The 20,353-nt window shown below is 40.9% G+C and overlaps 2 protein-coding genes across 2 annotated transcripts; both read left to right on the forward strand.

Moving 5' to 3' along the window:
• Positions 1–333: 333 nt before the first annotated feature.
• On the forward strand, positions 334–9,127 carry LOC117216957. Its single transcript, XM_033464144.1, has 5 exons — positions 334–855; positions 984–1,109; positions 1,187–1,394; positions 1,572–3,644; positions 9,051–9,127. Exons 1-5 carry the CDS (start codon positions 334–336, stop codon positions 9,125–9,127), a joined length of 3,006 nt encoding a protein of 1,001 aa, XP_033320035.1.
• A 6,452-nt stretch (positions 9,128–15,579) lies between these two features.
• LOC117217078 (phospholipase B1, membrane-associated-like) lies at positions 15,580–20,059 on the forward strand. The gene is made up of 8 exons (XM_033464384.1): positions 15,580–15,713; positions 16,914–16,927; positions 17,068–17,130; positions 17,441–17,652; positions 17,790–17,966; positions 18,426–18,724; positions 19,652–19,830; positions 19,911–20,059. The coding sequence occupies exons 1-8, from the start codon at positions 15,580–15,582 to the stop codon at positions 20,051–20,053; spliced, it is 1,221 nt and encodes a 406-aa protein (XP_033320275.1). The 3' UTR covers positions 20,054–20,059.
• The last annotated feature ends 294 nt before the right edge of the window (positions 20,060–20,353 follow it).

Here is a 20,353-nt window from a genome sequence, read left to right on the forward strand (position 1 = left end):
GCATCACTATGCCCCAACTGCCTCGAGAAAGGGCACACAACGAAGCATTGTTTCGCAAGATCATGTCGCGTATGCGGAGAACGACATCATACAATGCTGCATAGGACAAAACGCCATTCAGGGTCTCGTTCCAGCACGTCCAGCCCGAAATCTTCCCCATCAAATAGCCGATCCACAACACCTTCTTTGCCGCCCTACGTATCACCCACTCGTCGCAAAAAGCACACAACAGACCACAGATCGGAAACACCACGAACAGCCGCGTCTCCAAGTCCACCGCCCAGTGACAAACGAACACACAACCAATGACGCCGACGATCGACGACTCCGTTGATGACCGAACATATCAGACCAATAGCATCCGAATTACTGTCCAATGATCTAGTCATCACAGCGCAGATTAACATTTTGAATGATAAACAGCAACCAATCCGTTGTCGAGCGTTGCTCGACACTGGATCCAGTATGAATTTCATTACCGAGGAATTAGCAAAATCGCTAAAGATAAGGCAAAACAAATGTTCGGTCCCGATCGGAGCTCTAGATACCTTGACAACGACTTCTAAGCGACACATCACGGCCACGATCACTTCCACTGACGGTACATACACGCGGACATTAACGTTCCTTGTCATTCCAACCATATCAACCTTAATTCCCAGCGAACCCATCGATCGTTCGACACTTGAGATACCAAAAAATCTCAAATTGGCCGATCCACGATTTCATTTACCAGCTCCGATAGATGTACTACTAAGCTCAGGTTCAACACTCGCGTCGATGTGTGTGGGACAAGTTAACCTCACGCAGCCAGACGAGCCTGAACTGCGTCTGCAAAAGACGCGATTCGGATGGGTAATCGGGGGGAGTCCAACTTCCCAAACCGCGACAAACATATTTCACATATCCACGACGACTTTACAAGCAGATCTCGCGCGGTTTTTGGGAAATCGATGAAGGGCCCTCAATTAAACATATCTCAGAGGCAGATCGACGATGCGAAGAACACTTCCAAGCCCACACCCGACGCACCAGCGAAGGACGATACATCATCGCTCTACCTTTCAACGATCAGCTTCAGTCACTCGGATCCTCTAAAACGCTGGCGAGTAAACGACTTGCCTCACTCAATCGCCGATTCCAGCACGACAAACGGTTCGAATCAGAATATCGAACGGTAATACAGGAATACCTGGCGTTGGGACACATGACGAAGGTCAATGACAACCACTCCGACGACAACGGATACTATTTACCCCATCATGGCGTGACCAAAGCATCGAGTCAAACCACCAAACTCCGTGTAGTTTTCGACAGATCGGCACCAAGCACTACCGGAACCTCCTTAAACGATACACTTCACACAGGACCCAAGTTACAGGAAGATTTATTTTGTATATTAATTAGATTCCGCGCTCATCAATACGTACTCACTGGCGACATCGAGAAAATGTATCGGCAATTCCTCGTACGACCAGAGGATCGGAAATATCAAAGGATATTATAGCGCAGCGCGAGTGGAGAAACAGAAACATATGAGCTTAACACTGTAACGTTCGGTTTATCCGCAGCCCCGTATCTAGCTATTCGGTGCCTCAAGCAACTGGCAGAGGACGAAGGACATCGATTTCCACGTGCAGCACAGGTACTGCAGCGGGATTTCTACGTCGACGACGCTCTCACCGGAGCTGAAACGAAGGACGAAGCCCTCACGCTCAGAACAGAACTCACCAATTTACTTCAACTGGCCGGCTTAAACATACGAAAATGGGCGTCAAACGATAATGACTTATTACACGGACTTTCCTTAGAAGAAACAAATCACCAACATTTTTTGGGCGACTCGCAAACCTTGAAGACGCTGGGGGTGTTTTGGAATTCATCCGACGACTCTATTCTTTACTCGGTCGAAGTCAAACCCACGCCCTCCCGAGTCACGAAACGAATCATCAGCTCGGAGATTGCAAAAATTTACGATCCGCTCGGTCTGCTCGCACCGGTGATTGTTCGGGCCAAGATGCTACTTCAACGAATATGGTCGTCGAAAATCGATTGGGATGAATCACTTCCGATCGAGTTACATACAGAGTGGGAAAGGTACTATGCCCAATTACCCTTATTAAACAACGTCAGGTTCCCACGCAAGGCAATAATCGAGTCCGCAATGGAAATTGAACTGCATGGTTTCTGCGATGCCAGCGAAAAGGCTTACGGAGCCTGTGTTTATCTCCGAACCCTTAACACCAACGGCCGTGTTTGGACCCAACTTTTAACCGCAAAATCGAAAGTCGCCCCCCTCAAGTGCCAGACCATTCCTCGGCTCGAGCTGAGCGGAGCACTCCTTCTTACGTCCCTGATGTCGACAGTACAACAAGCCCTATCACATAAAATTACTCGAACTATCTATTGGACCGATTCCACTATCGTCCTCCATTGGCTCAATACATCACCTCACACCCTTAAAACATTCGTCGCTAACAGAGTCTCCGAAATTCAAACAAAAACCAGCATCCGCGATTGGCGCCACGTTCCTACCGACGACAATCCCGCGGACTTAATATCACGCGGCCAAACACCCGAAGAGTTTCTGCGCCCAACCATCTGGCAGCACGGTCCTGCATGGCTCTACCAGTCGGAAGGCTATTGGCCGACATGGGATCTAACACCGCAAATTGAACTACCGGAGCAGAAAGGGGCGATTTGTCTGTCCGCAAACCCCTCCGATTACAGTTTGTTGCAAAGGTATTCATCCTGGCCCAAGTTGATACGAATCATAGCTCGTTGCCTCCGTTGGAAACAGAAAAAGAACCGAGCGGCACCCCTAACCGTTACCGAATTACGCATAACGCACAATAAGCTGATAAAATTGTTGCAAAACATCCATCTCTCCGAGGAAATTCGTACACTCCAAAAAGATCGGAACGCGGCGATAAAGGGTAAGCTCACGCGACTCAATCCATTCATAGACAAGGAAGGAATATTGCGAGTCGGGGGTCGACTCAGTCATTCGTCGATGACCTTCGCCCAGAAACATCCCATAGTATTACCTAAGTCATCCGTTACAACACGCATCATAGAACACGAGCACAAGATCCACATGCACTCCGGAACGCAGGCTACATTATACGCAGTAAGACAAAGATACTGGCCCGTCGACGGTCGAAGTCAAGTATGGCGGGCGATCAAAGGCTGCGTCCGCTGCTGCCGCGCTCAACCACCGCCGGTAGAATACGTGATGGGTAATCTGCCGGAGGCGCGAGTAACGGAATCTCGCCCATTCACAAACGTCGGCGTCGATTACTGCGGGCCGTTCCACATCAAAGAAAAACGAGATCGTAACCGTCGTCAGATAAAGGTATACGTAGCCATTTTCGTATGCCTAGCAATTAAAGCGGTACACATCGAGCTTGTTGACGATCTCACTAGCGAAGCCTTCATCGCCGCTCTTCGCAGATTTATCGCTCGACGAGGGTATTGCTCCACCATCCATTCTGATAACGGCACCAACTTCAGAGGAGCAAGCAACGAATTACGAGAGCTTCATGATTTATTACAATCGGACGATCACAAAGAAAAAGTAACCGCATTTTTAGCCGACAAACAAATCGAATGGCGCTTCATTCCCCCTCATTCACCGCATTTCGGTGGGCTATGGGAAGCAGCGGTGAAGTCATTTAAACGCCACCTCAGGCGTGTAGCCGGCAACGAGTTACTCACCTCTGAACAATTGAATACTCTTATCATAGAAATAGAAGCAGTCCTCAATTCCCGCCCGCTAACTCTTATCTCCACCGATCCAAATGATCTCCTAGTCCTCACTCCCGGACATTTCCTCATTGGCGATTCACTAATGTGCTTACGTGATCGAGATTTCAGAGACATTCCATCGAACCGACTCTCCAGATGGCAGCATATCCAACAGCTTAAACAGCATTTTTGGAACCGCTGGCATAAGGAGTATTTGAACGAGCTAACCAACCGCAATAAGTGGAGCAAGGGTGGACACGGCATCCAAAAGGGCACAATCGTCATCCTCAGAGAGGACAACGTTCCCTCCATGCATTGGCCTCTGGGCCGAGTTATCAAGGTTCATCCAGGCGCCGATGGTGTCATCCGGACAGCTACAGTTCAGACGGCAAAGAGCGTTTTGGATCGGGCCGTCAAAAGGCTTGTCCCACTGCCAATTCAACCCGATCTCGAGAAACCCGAACAACTAGCCACCGAGACGAACTAAGATAGGAACTTCAACCACATCTCGCTAATTTGATCGGTACCCTCTCAACGGGGGGAGAATGTTACGCCATGCGGCTTGCCATAGATCATATTCTTAACTGTCGGTCGCGGCACTATAATGTCGCGGACGGATCGTCGCGGCTGCCCGGCAAATAAACATTGTAGTGGCAAGCGCATGGTTCATTAAGCAGAGCGACCTCCAGAAACGTCGATTCGTGGCCGTTATTTTATCTGGCGTAAACGAATGTGGCGTGATCCGAACGAGTGGGGGTCGCCTTCCAGAAAAAACCAACAAATCGAAGGGCGGGCAGAACGTTTCGAGAAGCCAAACAGTCAATACATATCTTATATCGCGCATTACGTAGTTACATTTCTTTTGTTGTTCCATTTATATCTTTCTAATTAATAAGTTGTTGAAATAAACTTAATTTATTAGTGTTAATACAGTGCTATATTCATTAAACCACCTCTGTTATCCTAAACGAAACAGGGGAACGACTATTTCGCGGCGTCGATTAACATGATCGTAGCGAGAATTTACAACTCTCGTTGACGTGCTATCTCGCGATCACGTCTCTCCGCGAACGGTCGTAACACACGGCGTAATTTCAATTATATTTACTTACCAATGAGCATTAAATATCTTTTAGCATAAGCAAATGTGCTAGGAATTGTATCGTGCTTTTTATCATTTTGATTGAAAACATCTAACAAACAATTTTTGAAAGTTCTATTCATTACAAATTAAAAGTAAGAAAATTTGCCCATATTTTATACGTTGCCAAACACTTCAACTCCCAGTCCCTCTTTCTCATCCTCTTTCACTCGCATTATTCTTTTCTACGTTTGCCACGTTTAACTCTTTATTGTCACTGGCTTCAGGAATAGAGTCGTTTCTACTTCTATTTTACTCTCTAGTTGCGAAATTTAGGTCACAAATTTGTTGCAATTATTGCAGATTTTCGGCATATGATTTATTTACTTATAACACATATGTGGCACCCGACGACGGAACTTTCCGACGGCTTCGCAATACAAATCGCTATACCATCAAAGCGTAAGGCTGACATGCCTAATCTACCATCGATATCCCTACGGTTCTTCCGCTGAATATTCGGAAGAATGCATAAGCTGCAACGATCGCGGCATCTAACAAACGCGTGCGTAGTGGTGATATCGAGGGGCAACAAAGAAAAGAATCCGTTTGGTTTTAAACAAAAGATTCATTTCATTTCAAACAGCGAAGCAAACATATTCGAGAAGCGTGATTGTTGATTGTTGACTGTTAACCCTTTCGCTTCGGCAGTCCAGTCCGCCGAAGCACTGTTACTGAACGGAAGCGCTCGCCAGAAATGCGCACAGTGTGCGTTGTTGCTGTATATACGTTTTCCTAAGTCTTAAATAACAATAATTCTTGCAAGAACCGTATATGAAATATCGTTTCACTGTCAATGTATTTAATAGATTTTTTACGGAACAGTATACGTTCGTTGGGATGTCTGAAATATATTGCGTAAAACGTTTTGATGTTGTTTCAAAACTGAGTAACTTTTAAGAAGTGATTAATCCAATATATTAATAAAATCAACAGAGAATGTTCTGCCGATAACGACACTACAGATGGCATTGGTGTATGCCCGATATATGGGGCGTCGAACCTAGCATTCGTCGCGTGGTCGCTATCTATATGCGGTGCTCGTACCCACAGGTCATTTCTTGGATGTTTTTTTTTTTTTATTTATTTGTTGAAATTACAATCAATTCTTGCGTTGAGAATTTTCAGTAATTTTTCTGGCGTGGCGCAGTGACATGGCTGTTTATTTATAATAAGTTAATGCTTATTATAGATAAGTATAATTTATAAGTATTATAAGTAAGTGCATTTGCTTAATTTGGATAACTAAATGAATCTAGCGTTTAGGTCTAGCGGGTAGTGCCTCTTCAGCCTGCGAATCTGGTCCGTCGTGTCAAGTAGTCCAGTGATTAGGGGGTTTCGGTGTTTGTTGACTCTTTTGCTATATCTGTCGCTATATTTTGCTATTTCCTCTTTGACTGTGGGTATCTTGAGGTCGCGATGGATGGTTTCGTTGGTAACACACCAAGGTGCGTCTATTAAGGATCTTAGCGTTTTCGATTGGAAGCGTTGGAGTATTTCAATGTTGGAGTTACTTGCTGTTCCCCATAGTTGGATTCCATAGGTCCAGTCAGGTTTTATTACGGTCTTGTAGAGAGTAATTTTATTCTGTATGTTTAGTTTGGAGCGTCAGCCCGTGAGCCAATAGAATTTTTTTAGTTTGTCCTTTAGTTGCTTCGTTTTATCAGAGATGTGTTTCTTCCACGTTAGTCTCTTGTCCAGGGTCATGCCCAGGTATCGGACTGAGTCCCTGCTAATTTCGTGGATGTTGCCAATGAACGACGCTCGTACCCACAGGCCATCTCGCGGACGCCGCCTATAAGCGTGTGGCGGCATTCCACAACAAATACCACCACTCGACACTAATTAAAGTAGGACGACAGCAGCGCAGTGCTTAGCGCTTTAGGTCCCGAACGTTCGGGACCCAAGTTCGAATCCCGGCGACCGGAGGTCCGATTTTTCTTTTACGCATTAAAAGTGGAAGAAAAACAGCAGTACCCCATCAAGGGACATCTATAGCCAGCCCCAGCAGTTACAATTGTCACGGACAACACTTACACCTCAAGCGGCACCCGAAGCGAAAGTGTTAATTGTTAAATAAACTTTGTTATTGAACATTGCGGAGATTATTAGTCGCTTGAGGAAGCAGTCTGTGAGTTTCGGAAATCCGAGAAGAATTATCTCCGATGATATACAGCACGTTAGGAATAAAACCGGAATTCCGCGGGCAAACGGTCAAGTGGAAAGAGTAAACCGGACGATTATTCTCCAACTGACGAAGTTGTCTGCGCCAACACCAAACGAGTGATACAATATCTACAGACAGCGCCAGAAGTACTTGAATGCAACCCCCAGCAGAAGTACTAAAGTTACCCCGTTCCAGATGTTGTTTGGAACGCGGATGAGAATGCGGGACGATCCGTAGATCAGGCCAGCCGGTCGAGGACGAATGGGCTGCTATGTTTCAGGAGAAGCGAGATCAGTAGCTAAAGCTGGGCTAAAGCTGCATTCGAGGTTCCTTGGGCCGTGCCGCGTGGTTGTCACGTAAAACAAAAAGAAATTTAAGAAAAAAAGAAACTTTATTTTTTTCTGGTTTACAATACACTTCCGAGCTCTAGGCGTGACTGTTCAGGACTGACTTGGATGATTTTAGGGGGAGTATTTAAATTCTTTTATTCGTGGGAGTGGGAAAAGGCTTCGATCATATATTTCTGAAAACGGATAGAGTGACCGCATGTTATCCCGATGGTCACTCATGCTAAGGCGCGTGGAATTTCGCTCTCTTATCGCTTTGTTTAGTCGGATTTCATCTGTAACATGGTGAAAGTTTTGCGAAATAACCGTTACATGGTGCAGCGAGAAGGCGAACACGAGGGGCCGCAAACGACCTCCACGGCGGCTGATCATATGAAATAGTGGGACATTGTTGGAGTTAGTGATGCGAGTGAAATTAGTGATGATGAGCACAACTGAGGGCAGATGTTATTGTCAGAATGGACGAGTGCAGTATTGTGAATGAAAGGCCTAAGAGATATCGGGCGAACTATAAACAATGTCGCGAGAACGCCGAAGTGTCGACAGGCCCAACAAAGTATCGCCGGTCCTTCAATCGAATGGTTTCGCGGAAAAGGCCTGCGTGACCCTGGCCATGAGCTGTTGCGGAATACGTGCGTGGCGGGCTAAGACGAAAGACAAAGGGACAAAGGCGGATTAACAGGTAGTGTTAGTTGAGAAGTCAGAGAGTGTAAATCGACAAATCAGGGAGTGCGAATTGCGTTATCGAGAGTGTGTTGCTAGCGTTGTCGAGAGAGCGTTGGATCCGTGGTGAGTTGCAAATTAACTATCTAGTTTCCTTAATTATAATTGTTAGAATTTAATCTCGGAATTAAGGTTAATAAACTGTGAAAGACACAATGTTTGTGTTGAAACAATACTATGTGATATTTATTAAACAAAAATTACAGTAAATATAAGTAAACGTTGTGAATGTCGACAGTTGGCTAGTTATTCTCAGACAGACTTAGTGACCCATGGCCCTTGAACAGATGTTGAACCCCCACTCTCTATACAGTAATGAGTGTGACCTGTGTAGATGGCTTTGTGGCGGCACGTGCCACGGAACCTTCCAGCAGCTTCGCGATACAAAGCGCTATGCCGTCAAAGCGCGACACCCACGTGCCGAATGATCCATCCATATCCTTATACTTCTTCCGCCGAATTCTCGGAAGAGCATGCACGCGCTAGCAGTCGCGGTACATCTAACGAACGCACTCTAGTGGGGATATCGCTGCGCAACGAAGGGAAGAATCCGTTCGATCAATCACCTCATCTGTATGCGATTAATATCGTTGTATTCCAACAATAATACGTTATTGTGATTAGTTCACTTTAAACAACCATCGTTTCCTATTTAACCAACATCTGTTTAATCCATTTATTGTAAATAAACTAATTGTAGTAAGGATCCTACAAAACGGAGTATACTATGTTTGAAATAACTTATGACATCGCTGGCTCAAGTAAATTTAAGAACGTCTACTTCCTGTTTTATGTTTACAGGTAATTCTTCATTTTATATATTCCATTTTTTCCTACAGTTTAACCAAAAGATTGATAAAATGTTTTTAGTCATCAACAATTTTCGTTAAAACTTCTTAAATTTTATTTCTTTTCATTATTTTAGGCAATTTAACGATTATTGTCGAAGGCCCAAAACTATGTGAAGAAATGCAACAATACAAAGTCACAAACAAGAACTAAACGCTATATATTGAAAGTTAGCGCCTTAATGAAACATTCTATTGATGCCGATTACGTGTAATTAGGGTTACGGTCATGTAAACATTTCTTGACACGCATATACTGAAAGCATAGAAGAAATGGTCCGAAAGTTGTGTTGTGTGAAAGGAAGACAAGAAAGGCATTCTACGTATGGGTGGCATGCTATGAATGTCACAGACAGAGACATTGGTACTTTATTCGTCTCCGCCTGCCTCGTAAGAACGAAGGCGAAACTGTAAAACCGTTCCATGTTCTCTGATTTCGATGATTTGTAAAGCTTAACATTTTAAACAATCTTTTCCTCCATATGTAAACTGTGGATGGGCTACGGTTTCGGAGAAATTTGCAAAAGCTATCGGTACAACTACAGTGTACTTTCGCTGATAATTGTGTTTCTATGGCAGCGCACGTATCATTGGCTGCCAGCGGCTGAATCTATCACTCACGCTCTCTTTGTCTTGACGAACGAGGCTGGGACGAGCTTGAGTAAAGCTCCGTACACAATTGCATATGAGATATTCTAAGATATTGTAGTATCATTGACAAGGGAGCGTAGGGGGGAGGTGTCGTGCGAATTGTAAACGAGCGGTGTGCATGATGGGGCTTAAACAAAAGATATCAGACAAAAGACAAAGGGTTGCTAAGAAACATAAACGAATTAACAGGAGTATGAGTTGAGATGCCAGAGAGTGCGGATTGCGTTGTCGAGATAGTGTTGTTAGCGTTGTTGAGAGAGAGTTGAATCTGTGTTGACGAGAGTTGTTAATTAATTATAATACGTTGTCACGATTAGTTCATGTTAAATAACCATTGTTTTCTGTCTAATCCATTTCTTATTAATAAACTAATGTGGCGGCACACGACAACAAATACCGCCACTCGACACTAAATTCTACCGGATGACGGTAGTGCAGTGGTCAGCGCCTTAGGTTACGAACGTTCTTCGGGACCCGGGTTCTAATCCCGGCACCCGTAGTTTTTCTATTCTTCTTCCACGCATCTAAATTAGAAGAAAAATATTAGTACCCCAGCAGCGACATTTACAGCCAGCAGCTTATAATTATCACGGACATCACATACACCTCACTAAACTAAATATTATTATATTTAGGATACTACAATGTGTTTGTTATGATTCAATCAAAAGCGAATGTCGTCAATATATTGGGTATTGGGTTTCGGTTTAGACTACTTATTTCAATCTAGTCAGAGCGAGACGACCTGCAACGCTAGCGTGAAGTAATAACAAACTAATTATAAAAATGGTAGGTGAATGAATAATTGTAATGTAATTGTAATTAAATATAATTGTAATAATGATATGTAGATATTTGTTAAATAATAAATGTAATAAAATAAATATTAACTTCTGACAGTATTAGAATTCATCGGTATGAATAAAAGCCATATACCATATTTGTGTAGGTAATCGGACCTACGTTTTTTTTTTTTTTTATTTATTTGTTGAAATTACAATCAATTCTCGCGTTGAGAATTTTCAGTAATTTTTCTGGCGTGGCGCAGTGACATGGCTGTTTATTTATAATAAGTTAATACTTATTATAGATAAGTATAATTTATAAGTAAGTATTATAAGTAAGTGAATGTGCTTAATTTGGATAACTAAATGAATCTAGCGTTTAGGTCTAGCGGGTAGTGCCTCTTCAGCCTGCGAATCTGGTCCGTCGTATCAAGTAGTCCGGTGATTAGGGGGTTTCGGTGTTTGTTGACTCTTTTGCTATATCTGTCGCTATATTTTGCTGTTTCCTCTTTGACTGTGGGTATCTTGAGGTCGCGATGGATGGTTTCGTTGGTAACATACCAAGGCGCGTCTATTAAGGATCTCAGCGTTTTCGATTGGAAGCGTTGAAGTATTTCAATGTTGGAGTTACTTGCTGTTCCCCATAGTTTGATTCCGTAGGTCCAGACAGGTTTTATTACGGTCTTGTAGAGGGTAATTTTATTCTGTATGTTTAGTTTGGAGCGTCAGCCCGTGAGCCAATAGAATTTTTTTAGTTTGTCCTTTAGTTGCTTCGTTTTATCTGAGATGTGTTTCTTCCACGTTAGTCTCCTGTCCAGGGTCATGCCCAGGTATCGGGCTGAGTCCCTGCTAGGAACTGTTGCATTGTTGATGGTGACCTTGGGGCAGGTTTGTTTTCGGAGCGTGAAGGTTACATGTGAGGATTTCTCATAAGGATGTGAGGAATTTTGAAGCCCCATTTATGAAACCACTTTTCCATGGAGTCGAGACTTCGCTGGAGAGTGGATGAGGCTATTACCGGGTCTGCGTGGGTGACTAATAGCGCTGTGTCGTCTGCAAATGTCGCTATTGTTATCTCGTTTGATATAGGTAAGTCGGCAGTGTAGATGGAGTACAGTAGGGGTCCGAGGACACTACCTTGGGGTATGCCGGATTCTATTGGGAATGTTGCGGAAGTGGCGTCTAGGCATTTAATTATGAATTGTCTAGTGGTTAGGTAGGATTTTAGGATGGAGTAGTAGGGGTGAGGTAGGATCATTTTAATTTATAGTAGCCCTTTTTTTCTTATAGTATAGCATATAGTATAGTATAGTATAGCATCTTTTTTTTTTATAGTAGCCCTTCATGCCATACTTTGTCGAATGCCTGTTGGATGTCTAGGAAAACCGCTGAGCAATATTTTTTCTTTTCGAGTGTCTGGCTGATCGTATGGGTTATGCGGTGGATTTGCTCTACTGTTGAATGTTGTTTTCGGAAGCCGAATTGGTGATCTGGGAGTGTTTTCAAGTTCTCTAGGAGTGGAAGGAATCGATTCGTGAGCATCTTCTCGAATAGTTTGGACAGGGTAGGTAAAAGACTGATTGGGCGATAAGAGCTGGTTTCGTATATCGGTTTACCGGGTTTAGGGATGAGGGTAATCAATGAGATTTTCCAGGCCTTAGGATAGTGTTCCAGGCGAAGGATAGCATTAAAAATCGATGTGATGAGTGCTATCCCTTTTGTGGGAAGTTCCTTGATTGCTTTATTGCTTATTAGGTCGTGTCCTGCTGCTTTCTTGGGGTTTAGGCGACTGATTGTTTCTATAGTCTCTGCAGAGGAGAAGGGTTCGATAGGTGGGGACATTTGGAAGGGGGTGTGCAGGTATTCAGTAACGTCCGCGGCGGCTTTGGGGGAATGGGGTTTGAATACTTTTGACAAGTGTTTAGCAAACAGGTCGGCTTTTTCTGTAGGGCTTCGCGCCCATCCACCTTGCGGACGGCGGATAGGTGGGATTATTTGTGGGGGGCGTGTGAGTTTCCTGGAGGCCTTCCATAGTGAGTAGTTGGAGTCGGCTGTGGGGGATAAGCTGGCGAGGTATTTTTGGAAACAGTCGTTTTTATAATTTTTTAAGGTTTTGGATAGCTTTCTAGTTGTGTTGTTTAGTTTGCGTTTGTCATCCGGTGTTGTATGGGTCTGCCATACTCATTTAGTCTACGTTTTTCTGCTATTTTTTTTAGTATGTATTGGGGATATTCTTGTTTGCTGATAGACGGTGTGGAGAGGCGGATTGCGTTTATTATGCTCGCGTTTAAGTATTCCGTGGCTGCTTCGATTTCTTCCTTTGTTTTTAGTGGAGTTAAGGCTGAAGTTGAGTGTGTAAAGACTTCTCTAAAGAGCTGCCAGTTGGTGTGTTGGTTGTGAATGGAGCCATTAGGTGTATTCTCGATGATTGTTGAACTGACTGTTGCTATTACGGGGGAATGATCAGAGGAGAGATCAGCCGAGGAGTTGATTTGGACGTGTCTTGATGAGATATTTTTAGTTACGAAGAAGTTGAGAAGGTCGGGTATTTTGTTGGTGTCAGTGGGCCAGTATGTGGGTTCGTATGTGGTGAGGTAGTTGAGGTTGTTGTTTATTATGCTGTTTAAGAGGTTTTTGCCTCTTGCTGTAACCAGTCTGCTGCCCCATTGGGTGTGCTTGGCGTTATAGTCTCCTCCAGCTATGAATCTATTGCCCAGGGTGTCCAGGAAGTTATCAAAGTCTTCTTTGGCGATGGAGTGTCTGGGAGGGCAGTATACTGCTGAAGTGGTGATTGTGCCATGACAGTCTTCTATTGCTACGTTTGTTGCTTGGAGGTAGTCTTTCTGGAATGCTTGGAATGGATGGAAGTGCTTAATACTTGTTTTGATTATGATTCCGGTGCCACCGTGGGCCTTTCCGTTGGGGTGTTGGGTATGGTAGAATTTATAACCATTTATTTTCAGGCAGTTTTTGTCGGTATAGTGGGTTTCCGATACGAGCATTACGTCGATTTTCTGGTGTTTTAGGAAGAGTTCTAGTTCAAGTTTGTGTTGCGCTAGACCGTTGGCGTTCCAAAGAGCTATGCGCCTTGGTTTTATTTTGCGTCGTGGCGTATTAATTTATCCAGGATGAGTGTTAGTAGCGATAGCAAATTATTTATTTGCTCTGATTGTTTCTCTATTAGCTTTTCAAGCCTAGAGAAGTTGTCTGTGTTAGGTGGGTTGGGGTCACTATTTTGGGGAAGATTCCTTTGGCTATTCGGGTTATTTTGGATGCCTTGTACTGCTTGGGCATAAGAGGTTGAGGTGGTGATGAATTTGGTAGGACTGGGTGTTTGATTGGTTGAGGGGGTTGGGGTAGTCGTGAATTTCGGCGGGCTGGGTGTTTGGTTGGATACCTCTTTTGCTCTGAGTTTAGGGTACTTGTTTGTGTATAGAGTTTTATAGGCTGAGCAGCCTTTGTAGTTGGCAGGATGGTCCCCTTGACAGTGGATGCATTTCGCTGGGGTTTCCGGTGATTTGGCGCACTGGTCAGTGGAGTGAGTGCCTGCGCATTTAACGCAGCGGAAAGTATGGTTGCAGTATTTCTGCGTATGACCGTACCTTTGGTACCTTTTGCATTGCACTATTTCTTTTTTCATAAGCGGTGGTTCGAATTTTACTATTGCGTTCATTAGGCGACTGATATTGTAGATTTCCTTATTGTTAGGCTTTTGTTTTATATCTATGAAAAATAAGGATAACGGGTCTTTCGAGACTCTATGCCTTATATTACTTACGTTGATGACTTCGTGGCCGAGTTTTGAGAGTTCGTATTTGAGTTCGTCTATGTCTGCTGAGTGGTAGATGTTGCGTAGGACCACTCGGAAAGGTCTTTCTTGTTTGAGTTGGTACGTGTGAAAGTTGGCGTTCAATGTCTTAAGCAGTTTGGTGATTTTTCTGTATGCGTCGGGGGTTGTCGGCAGAATTTTTACTTTGTTGTTGTTGATCTTCAGGTTGTAGTTGTCCTTGGAGATATCTCTCTCTAAGGACTTGATCATTGTTTGTATGTCGATGACGTTATCCACAAATATTGGTGGGGGAGGGGGGATTCTCTGTGATTGTTGGTTTGGCGGCGGGTCTGCGATTTCCATGGCGTCGTTAGTGGATTGCAGTACGGCGAACCTGTTGTGGGTGTTTATTTGTATCGTTGATTGTTCGTTCCGGGTGTCGATCGTGTATGGTTTTGATGTTTCTATTTTCCGTTTCTTTGTAATATTAGCGTCATTGGTGCGGAGAGTTCTGCTACACTTCTGCCACGGGGGAAGTAGCGCGGGGTAGTTGCGAGTCTGCTCCGGAGAGCCTGGTCGCGATTGCTGGGCCATCATCGAGCTAGTTAATTCAAAATGAATAACTAGTCGTGAGGCTATGAGGCTAGTATTCGGGTTGGGGTTAGGTGCGTGGAATTTTCTTCTCCTTAAAGGGTAGGAAACACTTGGCTGTGTTCACTTTCGACGGTTGGGCGATACGTGTTGTTTTCGGACTACACTGGGCACTAGAGACACGTCTGCACGCTTCGGCACTCCACAGCGAACTGAATTGGGTAGAATGATGGCAAATCGTTTAATTACAACTGTAGATTTTAATTACAATGTTTTTATGGATTTTCCCGAGGTTTCAGAGGGAAGGCACCGGTGTCCTCTTATCTCCGACATATATGATGTTACATCTTGTACCACGGTACTAAATCTGCGAAAAAGTGCAGAATTTCAAGTGTTTTATTTTCGTGGCTCGACATCGGACATCTAGAGTACTTAAGTGATTATGTATGTTATATTAATGACGAAAACACGTATAAATAATCGTTCATCATGGCGGAACTTTAAATGTTTCATCGAATTGTCTTATACTTTATCGACAAGGGTATGAGATATATTGGCAGATCTTGTCTAAATCCTGCTTCACTTTCGATAACGATCTTATAATTGTGTACAATTTCTCTGAAATATACCACAGTCGAGACAACCTTCATAGCGATTATTGCACCTCATCGTCAAGACCGGCTAGCACATTAAAGAAATGAAAGTATACCACCTTGAATCCATTTGGTATTGTTACAAGGTTATAGCAGAATAAAAAGTACGAGTTTTCGTGAGTATCTCATTTCGTTAATTGGTCGAACAAGACGTGCAATGGACAAGTTTCGTTTGTATCTTTTGTTACAACTATGCGTGCTGACGGCGCCTCAAAAGACGATTTTAGACTCGCCAATAAATTTGCACTATTATCGGCAATTTCGTAACTGGCTTCTCCAAAGTATCGGTATGTGTTTACTTAATGTGATTATTGTGTATAGTGACCATTTCCTACGATATATAAAAAGGAATGATGTGTAATTCTCAACCAATGTATTTTTAAAACGGCGCAAAAGAAAAAATGCGTTATTTTAGAAAAAGTGTACACAATACTTGTTATACAGATATACAATGTGCAGAAAGTTTATATCCCGTTTAGGGCCGAGTTGCACCACGCAAAACGATCGATGATACTTGATGTTACCAGAAATTTCTTAGCGCGAGAAAATTAAATGTTTCAATATTGTTTAAGGATGCAGTGGTTAAAGTGTAAATTACTTATTTATTAATACTCCGTTATCGATTATGAAGATTTGATCGTCATGTGTAATAAATTTATTTTTAATGCTTTACAATACCTTTAAACACCATACTCTAAAATACTATAGGTTCATTCATTATTCATTTCCATTTATTTGGCACTTGTGATGTTCTTTGAAATTTTTCTCGGTGTATATTGTACATGAATCATCCGATATCAATGGCATCCAATATCGTATGCGTCGATTACTTTGTGCATAATGCCATCTAAGGGAAAACGTACGATACTAATTGTCGAAATGAAACGAGAGATGCTCTGAAACTATGAAATAGGAAAGTGATGTAGAAGGTGGAAAAATATTTTTCTAACATTGAAGATACTTTCGCTCTGAAGCATTGACGGTACTAAAAAAGAGACATTTATAGGTGGTTTAAGTCACAAATAAAATGTAATTCAACGCAGTTTAATATATTAAACAACATCGCGCCATTTAGTGGGAAAAGTGTTATAGGACTCATAAGTAATTAACACACTGTTACGTTTATGGCAATATCTTACCCTTCGCTGTTTTAATCTTGGAATTAATATTATTCTTTTTACAATATCTACTAGGAAAGATGGATATTAATCCAGATATTGAAAATCACGTTATATTTATCATATAATATGGATATTAAATAAAAGAAATTTTCCAAAGAATATGATGTCCAAAGTTTCAAAATCATTGATTCCAAATGAAACGATGTACTTTTATCACTATTGTAAAAAAAGTCATGTGTAATATGTTTCCTTTTGGGTGACTCTTTGAAAAAGCAATTTATATGGAAAGTAATCCATGTACCGATCAAATTGTTCGCGACATGACTCAATTTATAAGAAACTGAATTTACAGATAGTTTCCTAGTTCTAGACGAAATTATATTAGTAGCCAAATAGGAGTTCTCGTGATTTTTGCATTACTGAAAATAGATTTGATTCCATGTTCGTATAAGTGAAATCAAAAAATGAACTTCATCCAGATCGTAATGACTGAATCGTATAACCTAATGAATCGTATTTTCTAGGAGCAAATAATCACGATGTGAGACCAGTTCCATCGGACGTTCCATTTCCTTGCAACGTTACAGGTAGTTAACATTTTATTTATTATTGTTGAAAAATTTTTATCCATTATTATGAAAAATCGAAATCATCCTTAGATATTACTTTTTCGTATTTACTTTTCTAAAATCATTGTTTAATTTAAATTACAGTTAGACGTATTTTGCCTTGGAAATTTAAATTAATTAAACCATTATCGCCATATTTTTAAGTTGTCATTACATTTAAATAAATAGATTCATTATCGTAGCTTGGTATAATTGGTAGGATTTGTTGCTATCGGTCGGTACAATTTCAGGAACTGAGTATCCTAAATCCTTATAATAACCCTTTTAGGTGGCAGGTCTTCCAATGTTCCCGAGTCGGTTCATCGTTTGAGACCAGGTGACATAGATGTTATTGCCGCGATGGGCGATTCTTTGACAGCCGGTAGTGGAATTTTTGCAACTAATTTATTGGAGATGCTCGTCGAAAATAGAGGTGCGTCAGCTAGCATTGGTGGCGAAGGAACTTGGCGAACATACTTGACGCTTCCCAATATTTTTAAAGTACGTTACTCAAATTCTTTATTCAAAAATTGATCACGTACATAAATTATATAATCATTAATATATTTATTACTTTGTATGATTTATTAATCATAAAAGAGAATAGCGCTTTCATAGTCGGCTCTTTTTATAATTAGGAATTTAACCCCAAATTATTGGGCTATGCACTTGGAGATTCTCTGACTACTCAATCAGCTTCGCAGTTAAATGTCGCTGAGATCGCTGCAATATCCAGAGATATGCCATTTATGGCCAAACATCTAGTCAATAAAATGAGAAATGATCCGAGGATAGATATAAAGAGATATTGGAAGGTTCGTATTTTAGGTAAAATAATGAGATAATAACATGAAATTAATATTAGCATTCTGTAATATATATTAACACTGAATTTCACAATTACTTCGCCTGCTTGTGATTTCTTTCAAATCCATAATATTAGCAACATTATTGCTAGTAGTGTTGTGGTAGAAACTACTATGTTTATTATGGCTGAAAATGTGTCGAAATATTTTTATAGATATATGAAAATTATACATAGTTTTCATATATTCGTTGTGGAATAAAGAAACAGATAAGTATTTCATTTAAGTTTTATTGAAATAATTTTAAAAGTTAAGGATATTTGTTTTATGTTAGGGGATTTCCGAGTTACCAGTGAAAATCAAAAGTGTTTAGAGCAAATATCAAATTGGGCAGAAAGTTTTTTTCAGTTAGTTTAATTTTTTATTTCATTGTTCAAATAATAAAGTCCCTGTTTCTATGTTTTATAGTTGATCTCCTTATTCTTCGGGCACAATGATTTTTGTAGCAATATATGTGAACTTCCTTCTCCGTGGTCTGTTTTGGATAATCACAAAACTGATTTAATTAATACTCTTACGATATTAAGAGATAATTTACCCAGGACTTTTGTCACTATTCATATAATGCCTCACTTAAAGGAACTCGTTGCTACATGTCAAGGAAGAAAGTCTTTGAAATGCTATATAACCACTACCATTGAATGTTCATGTTTGTTCGCTTTGCAATTCAGAAATCAAAGACAGGAGTATTTTAAAATAATGGAGAGGTTCGTATAATTCAGAGAATTGTCAAAGGTTTTTGGATATCTCACGCTTAAACGAGTCGCCTGCCAACATTTTATGTTACACAATATTTATTTCATATTGCAACATTTACAATATTATTATTAGATAATTGTAATCAATTTTATTGCAAAAAGTTATTACAAAATGACACAAGTTGACTGCCATTAAACTTATTCGATGGCAAAATCTCATGTTAAAATTATCTTCAACAACTGGTTGCTTTCAGTTTTCTACTTTAATTTAAATTGGTTAATTTTGATGAACATTAAATCAATGTGCATACATATTTTTATTATTTTAGCTTTGTACTTACGATATTAGTTAAATTTTATGAAGATAAAAGTTAAATTTATCTTAAATTTCGCAAAATTCGAACACGAAGAATTTTTCAGCGATCTACATTTTGAAATAAACTATTTGACTCGTTATTAGTGGCATGATATACAGTGAAACATATCGTGTATTTAGGAGAACCTCATCTAGTCATTAGAGGAAGGTTTTCTTAATGATAATATTCTCATTTGTAATTTGACAGTCTGTGTGCATTACTTATTTCTGAAAGTTATTTTGTTGTATTTCTTCAGTTTTTATACTTGTTGGTTGACTCAAATAACACTGCCCTATCACCTTATGGTTATTCGAATCAGTTCCTCGTTTTTGATATTTTCTCTTGCTAGACCTAAATTATACGTGAAAAACTAATTTTATCTGAACAATACACATGTGTGTGTATAACAAGTTTGATTATTCTGTACAAAGTTCAAGACTGAGATGTTGTGAATGTCAACAGCTTAGATGACTCGAATAAATGAACGTCGATATATTTCTCTGATAGGTTTTAGATATCGACATCGATCCTATGATGCATATGAGGAATATGCAGATACAATCTTGCTCAAATTTTTTAGGTGGCAAGAATTGGAAGAAGAAATCGCCAATTATCCAGAATTTCATAGAAATGACTTCACTGTTGTAATTTTACCAACACTTAAACACGCGAAGATACCACTTGCCAAGGATGGATTCGCCGATTTATCGTATCTTTCTGTTGATTGCTTTCACCTAAGCCAAAAATCTAACGCGATATGTAAGTATAATGGAGAAGCTTGTGTAATACCATGACTTTTACATTAATAATCAAGTGAAAATTGTTTCATGTATATCAAGTGGCAAATAATCTGTGGAACAATTTGTTAGAACCAGTTGGCAACAAATCTTCTGTTTGGACCCCATTATATGAAAGATTTTTGTGTCCTACATCGGAAAGACCATTCTTGATGACACGTGAAAACTCGCACAAGTTTTTCTAAATTGAAGACGCGTCTGTGATTTGATTTCGAGATTAAAATTGTGGGCATTAAAATTTAGTATAGTAGAATCAAAGTGCCCTTTTTATCCACAATCCAATTTTGTTAATATATCATATACTTAATTATAACTAATAATTATTTCTTAATTTGATAAAGTATATCTGTTCAGATATCTCTGTTATTGCATATGATCTCATCCCGAACTTTATGTATTTCACATTTGTAATCACAGGTGCCTTTTTTACTTTATATCTCACACTAATCTTTATCAGCGCTTTTATGAGACGTCTATGCTAAGTA

Source organism: Bombus bifarius, unplaced genomic scaffold, assembly GCF_011952205.1.
Source record: "Bombus bifarius isolate JDL3187 unplaced genomic scaffold, Bbif_JDL3187 scf7180000007974, whole genome shotgun sequence".
Lineage (NCBI taxonomy): Eukaryota > Metazoa > Arthropoda > Insecta > Hymenoptera > Apidae > Bombus > Bombus bifarius.